Genomic DNA, 12,497 nt, shown 5'->3' on the forward strand with positions numbered 1-12,497 from the left:
CCAAGTCCTTAAGTTGTGTAGCTAGGTCTTGTTTTCCTGATACTGACTGGCTCGTGCTCAATGTTTCAGACAGAGCTTTGCTGTTTTGGGTCAATAAGTGATATGTTTTTGGCTTCACTTGTACTGTTTGAGTTGATGACTCTTCCTGAGCCCTCTTCTGTATGGGCCCCGTTGGAGTGGTTCTTTACACTGTAATTAGTTTGTTTTGCTCTATCGAAGTAAAGTAACCTTCCAAGAAGGATAGCCGTGTTTGCGCAAGGGCCACCATGGTCAGAAGGTCCTTTGATTGTTTAAGGCCTCATAGAGTTTTGTAAATGGGGCGAAGCTATCGTCAGGGTTGACATTATAGAGAAGAGGTCCGTTTTTTTGTTGGGAGTTTGATTTCCTGCACCCCTTCCTGTTTCGCTTAATCTGTTTTGGTTCCGTGGAGTGTTTAAAGTGAGTGGTGATGATTGTGTTTCCTGTGATTCCAATCTTCCTCTCTGTTTCTCATAGGTCACCTCTGGTTTTGAGATTAAATCTGGTTTTGAAATTGGCCCATAGATCAGTATTTCCAGAAGCCCTTCCTGTTACTAGTTCTTCCTCTTTTGCTTGCTTTTCTTTGTCTAAGTTTGAGTTGAGGCCATCCTCTTTTGGTACTGCCCTCAGGGTACCCTCCCCTTCGGTTACCTTTCTGAGGGTTCCTAGTGTCTCATGGTCTTGCCTTTCTGTTGACGGTCTTTTCATTTCTAGTAGATTTCTGTTTGTATCTTGTTTGGGCTGGAATAATTGTGGGGAGCTCAGATGTTTAGTTTACTCAGACGTTTTGATTGCTGGATGTTTTCCAAAATGCCATCTTTTCTCTGTTTCATTGGTTAATTTGGGCACGTTGTGTCCGCCCATCTTTTGTTTTGGCATGGGTAGCGTTCCCATATTGGTTAGTTGTGTAGTTTCTGTAGCTTCTAATGTTCCTTCTAGTAGCTCTGTGTCCGATATCTCGTTGTTGTTGATAGCTGTCTTTTTTGGGCATCTATGAACTAAAAATTCCAAAGCCCCTTTCATGGGTCCAGAAGTTTGATTTCCTGTTTGTTTTTTTGCGTCATGTTTCAAGACACTTGGCTGACCCACCGGTGGAGTGTTTTAAGTCCATCTTCTTTCCCTACATTGGGAAAATGGGTCTGTTATGGTCCCTTCGTTTTTCAGTAGCTGTGGATCTTTTGTGAGTCGTTTGAGTCTTTTTTTAGGCTACCCTCCTTTTCGGGTGTTGCCAGTCTGCCATTTGTTCCTTGCTGTCAAACAAATTTCTCTCTTTGAGTTCCCTATTTTTGGTGATCTCCCATTGGTCCGAGTCCGTGTCAATGTTGGAGTCATCAGTCTTTTCATACGAAATGTCCTGGGACCATTTCTGCAAAGCTGAGATCTGTGGAGTAGTTGGAGGAGTTGTCAAGTCCGCCCTCGCTGTTACTGGGTGTACTTCTTTGGCGATTTTTTATAGGATCTCTTTTGACTGCTCCGGCACTTGAAATTTCTAGTGCCCCAGGAGGTTTTGGCAATGAGTCTGAACTCCACATTTTTATCGATTTTGGCGGAGGCAGGCTGACCCTTGTCTAATCTCATAGAGAGTGCCTCTCTGATGTTCCTCTCCCGCTCTGTGTTGAGATCCGGCGTGTCTCCTTCGCCGTTAGCTTTCACGACTCCCCCACCATGCATAGGAGTCCGTCCCTCCCTCCTGGCGCTGTTGATTCGCTTTCCGGCATCTGGCCATGGAAGCCCTCCTCCTCCGCCACATTCGGCGGCTCAGCAATCCCGCTGTTGCCGTGGGAGGCCATCAAGTCCAGCTCCCCCTCACTCATGAGGGGGTCCACTCCACGCCGTCCTTCCCTGGCTTTGTTGGTGGAGCAGAGCTAGGAGCCGAAATGTCAGCCACGGCCTCCTCCCCCTCCCCAACAGAGGCCGGCCACCGCTCCGCCTCACTACTCAATTCCCCTGCCCCGAGCCCATCGCCTAAGGGGTCGGCCTCTACGGCCTCCTCCTCCAGGCCCTCCACCGACCCTGAACAGCCTCTCACCGGAGCCCTTGCGGAACTCTCCCGGCCGGGAGCCCTCCTTGTGGGCAGCTAGGACACACGGTCCGCCTGACTGGCGTTCTACCTTCTCCGGCGGTGCCTGAGACACCATCCGGCCTGGCGCTTCGGTGAGTAGCTTGTTTTCTGGACAGCTTCTTACCTCTTGTATGGAGGCTTCTTGTGGTATTTTAGGTGTTAACTCACCAACTCCAAGTACAGTTGGTGTTTTCCTTATGGTGAGCTTGGTCGCTTGGGGTGCACGTCTGGCAGGTTTAGAAGGTGGGGATAGGAGTAGGGGTGGAAGTGGGAATGTCTCTGAGGCGCACATTGTCTGTGTGTTGCTCCAATATTTTCCTGTTTTTACGATATTTCAAGGGGCTATAATGCTCTAGCCCACTGTCTTCACTGCGAGTACGCTGACTGCGGAGCCAGTGTCTCTCCTCCTCACGGCAGTTTGTTGACATGGTGGGTAACTTCCCCAGCTATTTGTAGATTGCTAGTTGCGGACCGCCGCAGACTGCCACAGACTGCAAGCACCTCAGCAAGCAGATCTGCTGCCGCTCCGCAGCTGAGAAGTGTTTTTGTAGACAAACTCCTACTCTTCCTCGTAGTGGAAATTGATGATAGACTGCTCCATGTAACAGGTGTCACAGTCTGCAAGCATCTCAGTAAGCAGTTCCACATCTTGTGCAGCATGGCAAATACCAGCACAATTTTGCCAACCTTTACGGGGCTATACATCAATGCCCTGCCGGACCTGCTGAGGCAGCAGAACCTGGCCTTCGGCAGTCCAAAAGTCTGCTCTATGATGCCCCGTGTACGTATGTGTGCCCGGTTGTAGGACTCCTCATGCCTGTTCCATGGTCGTCTGATGGGTGTCATGAACCATGGCGTGAGGGGGTATCCGGCATCACCTGCATGGGAGTGACAGAAAGGTGATGGGATGTTTATGGTGGGAATTTGCTGTTGGCGATGATGGCATGTACACAGTCTCAGTATTTTGTTAGCACACAACATAGTACATGCCACAGACTTCAGTTTCGAGACGCTTTACTGACCCCTCCGCGCCACCCCCCACTACACAGAGGTCCTGCATTGGTCATTCTACTCATCCAACAGCCATGATCACTCTGCTGAATGTCTATTCCCCCCCACTACACAGAGGCCCTACATTGGTCATTCTGCTCACCCAACAGCCATGTGCGCTCTTGTGAGTGTCTATTTGCCCCCCCACTTCACAGAGGTCATGCATTGGTCATTCTACTTACCCAACAGCCATGAGCACTCTGGTGAGTGTCTATTTGTCCCCCCCCACACTACACGGAGGTCCTGCATTGGTCATTCTACTCACCCAACAGCCAGGTGCTCTCTCCGATGTAACGTGCCATGTACCCTGGCAATGTGGAGTTCCGCAAAATCATTGAGTCATGTGTCGATCCTGGGAAACATGCACAGCAATGAGTGACGAGTTGTTCTGCATCACAGACCATCTGCACGTTCAGGGACTGGAATTGTTTCCGATTTCTATACACCGCCTCAATGGCATATCTGGCAGTCAACTCCTAATGGGTGCAATCTAACGCACCAATGCAACTGGGCATGCCGACAAGGGCATGGAAGGCCACTTTGGTGGCATTGACCTGTGCAGGGGTTCGGGGTAGGGCAATGTGGGCTGACACATGGTGCAGCAGCGCATCCAGTACCTGGAACATTATCCTTGAAAAACAGGGTTGTGACAGCCCATGCAGCTCACCAACGGTGTGCTGGTATGTGCCGGTTACCAGGAAGTGCAGTACTGACACTACCTTCAGCAAGGGTGGGATTGCAGTCCGGATGTTTATGATGCTGCAGATGTCATCATTGATGAGGTTGACTATTGATATAATGGTGTCCCTGTCAAGTCGGTATACGGTGTCGATTTGACTTGGGGTCAGGTTCCAGGACGAGGCTCTGATGGCAGGGTATTGGTGGCTACATGTTTGGGATGGCCACCTGGTTCCTCATTTTCCGCCTGCGCCATGCCTCCTCCTGTGCCTCAGTGCTGCTTCTAACTCAGTAGCTGCTTGTAGGTTCCCCAGCCCAATTGCTGCTAGACCAACATGGTTGTGTTGGGAGGTGGGTTGGGTGTGGGTGTCGTCCATTTGTAAGTTCCCAATGACCAATGGTGTGCAGCAGAGCTAATTCTGTACACCTGTGGCCTGATTACCAGCATGGTTGTGTTGGGAGGTAGGTTGGGTGTGGGTGTGGGTGTGGTCCTTTTGTACATTCCCAATGGCCAATGGTGTGCAGCTGGGCTAATTTTGGCCACCTGGGGCCTGTTGCTGCTCACCTGGCACTGTTTAACTCCTGGTCTAGTGGCGGTAATACAGGCGCGGTGGTCATGTTGCTAACGCCATTTTTATGGCGGTGTTTCCGTGTAGGTGGTACCCGTAATGTACCTGATATACCAGCGTGTTGGTAATTCAGGGACGTCCAGCGAATCGTCCCGCTGTTTATGGTCACGGTGCTTCCAGGTGCGGTAGCACTGTGGGGGTCACTTTGCAGTGACAGTGTTTCCACCATCGCGGGTCGGAATGTGCCGGTCCAGAAAACGGTCCTGGTACGGTGCTATCAGCACCGTTGTTTCTGGAACAGCAAACTTGTAATGAGGCCCAATTTCAGATTAAGGTGGGAATATCGTTATTACAAACAAGAAGAATTATATATCAATGGGAACGGATCATCTTAATATGCCTTTTTGTCACAGAATGCATATTACAGATCGGACAAGGATGCTTAACTTCATATGTTCAGGAACATGACAGATGGACTAGTCGGGGTGTGTTGATGGAAAAATTCACTACAAACTCAGTTTTCAGATCATTAGGTAAACTGCCTTGTTAGACATAGTAAAGACAGAGAATAACACAATAGCTGATTTGTTTAGTTGAATCATTGAAACCAGCCATGTAAATAGTGACTGGATTCAAAGGTAGATATGCTCATAGCCCAGACAACTAGCTGTACCTGTTGAGACATTTAAAAATAAGCACGGATATATTTGCCCAGCAACGGAACAGAAAACCAATAGATCAAAGATACTTATTATATCTAAGCTTTATGGCTCATGCAAGTCGTAGCAAACATAGGTTAATAATATTTAAAGAGAAAGACATATGGATTGACAAGCACTTATGTGATGTAAATCTGTGTCTTTGAACAGTGTGCAGCCAAGTAACCAGGCCTGTGTTCCACAATTCTATAAGGGGTTCTAACATCTGAAGAAGGTGCCTATCCTAAAGCAGGTTTTCCTAAAACACTGATTATTAAGATCTGGGTTGTCTGCCCCCAAACTTTTTGTTCGCGGGTGGACTGCCCATAGTGTAACTGCGCAGGCCTCCTTTTTGACCGTTCATTAAAAACAGGAGTCCAAGCAATTTTTGTCCCCCGCCCCCAATGTTAAGGATGCAGGGGACACCCCCGCAACACCTGCTCTTCATGTTCGCTATTTTCAGCTTCAAATTGATTGCAAAAATTTTAACTAATGGTAGTGACCAAATTCGGTCAAATCTACCATTCGTTAAAATTCTTTCGATCAATTTGGGTAATACCGATTATTGCATGCCTAAATTACATGAACCTTTTGACAAGCTTCCTAGTGTAGAACCTATTGTCAGTGGAATTGGTTCTAAAACGGAACCTCTTTCCCATTACATTGAAAATTGCTTGCGTCTTTTTGTTACCAATTTACCATTTCATTTCGAGATATGATGCTCCTACTTGAAACACTCAATGAGCTGAAGTCGGACATGAACTCCTGGTTAGTTACCTTACATGTCCAACCTTTTTATACATTTATTTATCTTCACATAGCTAAATACGGTGTCTCGTTATTTAATGCCGGTAAATATGATTTTTTCTTTGACCAACTTAATATGATATTGGACATGTTGGATCTTACTTTGTAATACAAGGTGTTCATCTTCATTGCTAAGTGGTTCCAGCAGATTGGAGAAGTAGCCTTGGGATGCTCTCTATTGCCAACATATTTATGGAACAAGTTGAGCAAACTGTAGCTCTTGCATATAGGCCAAAGTAAGAGGAGAGGAAGCCGAAAAGGGCTGATGAGGAGCAAAATGAGAGACAAATAGGAGGAGAGAGGGAGAGAGAGAGAAATAAAAGTGGTGGTAGAGAGAAATGAGGAAATGTGGCAGAGTGTCAAGGTGGTGGAAAAGGGAGAAAAAGACTTGAGGGGAGGGGCGAAAGAAGGGCAGAGCACAACAAGAAGAGAGAGCATTGAGGAGGAGGTAAAAAAGTGGAAGAAGGAGAGGAGGAAGGAGAGAACATTGTGTAGCGGCAAGGAGGCAGAGAGGAAAAACTGAACAAGGAGCTGAGGGATGGGCAAGAGAGTGAGAGACTGGAAGGAAAGGGCAAAAAAGGACAACAAAAGGTGAAATGAGGGGAAGTACCATACAGTTCCCATTCCATCCTTTTTAAGCAAGATCACGCAGTGGTGCACGGGCATAAGACACCAACCAAAGAACTCATAGCACCCTGTAAGACTGGTCTTTTTCTCTTGAGAGCTTTAAAATGATGTCTTTTCACATAGAACCGATTTCCTGTCACCACTAAATGGGGTTGTTAACCCCTTGATCGTATCATCTATAGTATTGCCCTGTACCTGACCCCTTTGGAATACTTAAGTGTGCTAAATTACCACTTGGTAGATTCCGGGAGAACTAATACCAGGTCCTGGCAAGAACAGACAAAAAGAAGTGTGTGAAACTATACATTCCTCAGACTTTGAGTGACTGTTTTTGCCGCTAAGAAAGCAGATCCAATAGAGTGGGAGAAAGGAAAATACTGAGGAACACAGTCCTGCAGAAAGGCTATTTGATTTGTGAAACCCTGACACCACCCAATGGGCCCAGCCAAAACACCTAATCCCTGTTCCCGGTTTCAGTTACAAATAAAAGGTCACTGTGAACTGACATTTGGTGTTTGAATTGTCCATTGATCCCTCAGCTGTGACTTCTGCAGCCTATAAAACATTTTTTTCTTGCAGTTTGGTTCATATGTTTTCTTTGTTTTTTTTTCACGTAGGACACTGATGAAATTGAAGTTCATTATCCAGGAATGTTTGAGGTTATGAAAGATTTGCAAGGTAAGTATCCTGTTAAATATCGATATAACGGAGCTTTTTGACAAAAAAATAATCTGGATCAAACATAGGCAGTGTGAGGGGTCAGATAGTAAGACTCGGACACAGTAGTGGCATCTTTGTGTTCAGAAACTTTTATTATATGAAAAGGGTTGGAAAAATGGCTCTCTATCCCTAAAACAAAGAGGTGTTTCCTTGCCTCTAAGAAAACTAAGGAAACTGTCAGAATGTCCAAATGATTAAGTCTGTCACTGTTGTGTCTCAAAAGCCTACTTCTGTCCCGATCACTAGTAACAAAAACCAACTATGCAAGGATGATCTCTTCCTCAAGTAAAAATGTTCCTTCTGGTTCGAAACAACAGGAAAGTCCCAATCTTTTGGGCAAAAAGTGAGAAAAATAAAGTAAGGTCCAACAACTGTACGATTGCAATGATTAATGTCGTGGCCTCTAGGATCCTTTCTATGCGTTTCTCTCTTTATATGGCCTCGCAGGCCTGTACTTGCTTCCACAAATGTCAACAGTCAGTTCACAAGAATATCCTCCTCATGCGTTTCCTATAAATTGATCACCTTGGCATGTTCCCTCTGCCAAGTGTAGGATGCTTTCTGTTCTTGTTTTGGGTGTGGGTCCCAGACTCCCAATATAACTGCTTGGTTCAGTCTCCTGCCAAGCAGTTATCCTTTCATGAAACTTCTTATTTGGCTGCAGGTCCCAGACTTGTAACATTCGATTTGACATGGTGTACTCTCCTGCCAAGCCTTCGTCCTTTCATGGACTGTCCTGCTAGGGGTGTAATTACCAGACTCGTGATGTTCAGTTACTTGGTTTACTCTCCTGCAAAGTAACACTTCTAACATATGCTATCTCTTTTTGGGTGCGGTTCCCAGACTTGCAATATTTGGTTTGTATGGTCCCAGACCCTCTGAGGATTCCTTTCTCATGTGGGTGCGAGTCCCAGACTCTCAGTGCAGTAACGCAGGGATTTGGTACTCTCTCCTGCCAAGTCAATGTGTTTCTGATCAATCTTCCTGATTTCTTGGCGGTCTCCGACCCTGTTACATATTCATTCTCAGTATTGTTCTTGTTTTCCAGTGGATGTGGTACCCAGCTTCGTACTATGCCTCTATGATTGCTTGCCTCCCTTATTTGCCAAGCATACGCTTGCTTTATATATGTTCAGGTTTTTGCTCAGGGTCCTAGAGTTTTGTTTCTGTTCTCTGAGGGGTTCCCACAGCCTCACAGTTTTTTGTGGTGCCATTTTTGGTCTGCAGTGTCCCTGCAGCTTGACCCTGCCGCTTGTCCTTCATTTGGCTCCAGTGTCGCTTGGACGGTCTGTCCGTCCGTCGGTTCCTCTGCTTCCAGATGGGAGCTCATTCTCTGGTAGCAGGTTTAACCAGAGGCCGCCTGTTGATCTCTTCGGAGAGCGTTTCCAAGAGGTCTGCCTCCTCGGACGTGTTTCTCGTCTTCCATGCTTGGCTTTTTCGGCAGCGTCTCCCTGCACCTCGGCTTGGCGTCTCCCGTACATTCTGAATGGAGGTTGGGGCTCCCCTCTCTGGCTTTGCTTGGCCCATTTGTATTTCCCGGGCCAATCAGTGATGTAAAACAACTAGTCCATTCCATCCTATTCGAGGAAGTGATCATCATGCTTCCAGTTCTCTTCTTCCTCACATTATTTCTATGGTTACTAGTCAGTTCTACTCCCTGATGTGAATAAACCTCACAGTAACTAATGGTACTACTATCAGGGGGATTGAAAGAGAATTCGGATTGTGGGAGGGGTGAGGGATTTTTACAGTGGACACATACAGCGTCTCCTGAGAATGGTTGTCCTTATCTCTTAGGGGCTTCCCTTACCAGGTGATCCTTCCCTTGAGCACAACCCCCAGGAGTAATACTGTACTGCTATGACCACCTGGGGAATGTCTCCCCCTATGGGAGAAGGGACGACATCCGCAGATTTGTCACAGCAGGCAGAGTTAAAGGGGCATAGCTGTGGCCTCTCAGGTGCATGATCATCAGTTTATCGGTCAGCTCTCTGCTGGTGAGGAATTTAAAATGCTTTAATATTAGTAGAAGCAGATAATAAAAAAACATTCTTCTCTGACAAACTATAATGTATTCCTATTTTTCTGAGTTTTGCCTATGCTTTCTCGTTGTTGGTTCAACCTATAAAGCATGCCATTCATTGGTGGGGCAGGCCCGTAGCGCCTGCTTGCTCCACGCCCCATTTAGTGCCTCTACCAGGGACATTCTCGAGTTAAGTCATCAAGTATTAAATATGAGCCAATTCATGATTCAAGAGGACTCTACCAGAAAACTGCCTTCCCCATCCTGGCCATCTCTTAAACTGCATCAACCAATGTGCTTGCAACTTTGCAACCTAAAATACTAATTTGAAATGGGTGCATTTTGTATTAAACATTGTTCATGTCACTCAAGTAGATGGAATTGCATTGCATGTGGACAATATCTAAGCTATGCTATCAGCTGGTCAGGTATATCAATGGCATATCGGCATAGGAGAGGGTTAAGGCAGCAGTGTAGAACATCTCAGAAATGGGCAGGAAAATCCACAATTTGGAGAATGACCTTAAAATCATTAAAGATAGTGTTGAGGATTGAGAGGGGAGGTCGGGAAGATGTAATGTGTGCATTCTTGGGGCACAAGAGGATTTCTTAGGAAAATGTCTGAATAAACCCAGGCCTGCTACTCCCAGCATTTTCTGATTCAAAGAACTCCAGTTCTATGCCAGTTATCCAGCTAATTGCAGATTTACCCAGATTTCAGTTCAGGGATACAAATAGCATGTAAGAAGTTTGACGCAGTGACAACATTGCTATGAAACAAGGGTGCGGAGTCCCTAATGAGGTTTCCAGCCAAATTGACTATTGTTCTGGACGATAAAACCAATTTTTATACAGGTCCAGAAACTGCAATGCAATTTGCAGACTCTACATTGGTGACTGGAACATCTTCGCACAAGACAGTGCTTGATCCATCTTGGCACACGAACTGTAGATTTGAATAGAGATGCTATTCAAAGTTGTTAAATTGATTACAATTTTAAGATTAATGTAATGCTTCTGATACTTGTACACCCTATTGTTTCAGTGTTCTTTTTTTACAGCTATAATGCTATGTATTTACTAGTATGGGAATAGTAGTCAGGTAGGACTATAAACATTGTTTAGATGCAGTAATAATATATATATATAATTATTTGTGCACATAGTTGAGGATTGCTGCGAGGTGATAATATTGAGTGTCAAGGGATTATATTTGTGGCATCACAATGATTAGAGTATGACAAAGGATGGCTTTTTAAGAAAGATACGCAAGATGAGTTTCCTTGGGAATCCACGTTAGGCTCGGACTTTGCTATTACATGCGTGTGCTGAATGGTGGGGATGATAAGATTGCTATTATGACATGGAATGTCTGTGGATTGATTACCTTACACAAAATACATACAATAGGGCACTATCCTGCTCCAAGGGCAAGAATGGGGGTTAACGGCCTGTCAGTCCAGGGAGCGAAGCGAGGGCGGATAACGCCATGGAAAAGGGAACCCCTCTCCCCTTTCCATGGCAGCCAGCTGGAGCCAGGAGGAAGGATGTGAGTGGGGGGTGGGAAGGGTTTAAAAAAAAAGATGTAGTAGGGTGAGGGGAAGATGGCAGCAGGGGGAGCCGACCATCAGTCTGGCTGGAACGCTGGCTTTCATCTGCGGTTAAAGCCTGCGTTCCTATCCACCTGATTGGCTGGCTCCCCTGCACTGGTGCTAATATGTCATATGTGGCAGACATTCTATGAACTTGCTATGCTTACAAGAGCCACATCTGTGGCTCAGAAGAATAATGAAGTGTGTTGCAGTTTTTTGGGATTTCTATATATATTATGTTACATGCTCTAAATCTGCACAGGCTGTAGCAGTTTTTATATATAAGTCAGTATGCTTCGTTCATGAGAAATCCATGATAGACCTGGATGGCAGATTTGTTTGTGTTGGGGAAAGTTGGTAAACATAAGCTTCAGATCCGATAGTGTATGGCGACCATGTTTTGCTCACTTGAGTTTTTCGACCAATTAGCTGACTGAGTTTGTTTGGATACTGTACCATTAATTGGGGCTTTCAATACTGTCTGGTATGCAGACCTTGACAGTTGTTGGCGGATCTGGGTGACATGATGAAACATATCTTGCCCTTCTATGATCTAGTTGACATTTGGGGAGTGCAGCATATGGTATTCAGACAATTTGTACACGATTCTGCAGCATGTAAAGCTTACTTCCATATATTCCCCCATTGCTATGGCATAAATTAAAGAAAGCACCATGCTAGCGGGAATGTTATGATACCGTAGTCCGTCATAAATCCCATTAAAGTATATTGGCCAGAAGCAGGGAATGGAGATTAACGCCTCAGACAGACACAGTATTTCAAACCAAAATTATTGAAGCATTTGCAACCTCTTTTGATATTAATATGGGCACTTTATTGACTTGTGCTACTTTATGAGAAGCCTTTGTTTTATTCGTGGAATATGAATATCCAAAGAGGCAGGTATTCTAAAAAAATATTCGGAATATACGGATTAACACAGTAGAGGCGGGTATATCACTGGACTAAAGATGGTTTCTGATGAATAAGAAGCTCATGCAATTCGTCAAAACAGCAGACTGCTGCTGCTTCCTCGGAAATACACAGCCCAAGTAGACCCCTGTCCTTGTTAGTCGATGGAGAATGGACCAATGTGCTTATGTTGTGATTAACAGTGGGATTGCAGTTACAGATCACTTTCAAATAAATTGAATAGTTGTTGATTTATATTTAAAAACGTCACTTGCTCGAACTTCGATTTCTGTACGTATCTGGATGAGATTGATATAACTCATTGCTGTCTTCGATAGCAGTGCAACTTGAGACTCCACCCTGAGTAACTGAAATAGGCAAGGCAACAATAGACCTTTTGAGTGGCAAAACCCCAGGCCCATACTGCTTCTCAGCTCACTTTTATAAAGCATATGTGGAGGAGCTATCACCATATATTTTAAAAATGTATGAAAAAGCTTTTACTACTAAAGCCCTTACGCATACATGAACTTGCCCAAATATTCTTCTTCTGTTGAAGCCACATGAGGATTGTGGATCTTACTGTCCCCCAGCGATATTAAATATATTTTACAGGTGTTGGATGGCCAAGTGGGATGCACAAATGACTGGAATCCAGAAGTGGATGTCAGCCTTTTTTTCTCACAGAACACAGAAAAACAAAATACCAAATGAGTCCTCTGGTTAATGGAAACTACGCGT

At 45.2% G+C, this 12,497-nt stretch overlaps 1 protein-coding gene across 1 annotated transcript in view; it reads left to right on the plus strand.

Annotated features, from left to right (window-relative positions):
• The window catches only part of NDUFAF5 (NADH:ubiquinone oxidoreductase complex assembly factor 5), a 534,186-nt gene that overhangs the window by 394,179 nt on the left and 127,510 nt on the right, over positions 1-12,497 (plus strand). The window contains exon 8 of the mRNA XM_069608340.1: positions 7,127-7,187. Within this exon, the coding sequence (XP_069464441.1) occupies positions 7,127-7,187 (61 nt within the window). The remainder of the gene's footprint in view (positions 1-7,126; positions 7,188-12,497) is intronic.

The sequence above is a fragment of the Ambystoma mexicanum genome, chromosome 4q, assembly GCF_040938575.1.
Source record: "Ambystoma mexicanum isolate Mex_15411 chromosome 4q, UKY_AmexF1_1, whole genome shotgun sequence".
NCBI lineage: Eukaryota > Metazoa > Chordata > Amphibia > Caudata > Ambystomatidae > Ambystoma > Ambystoma mexicanum.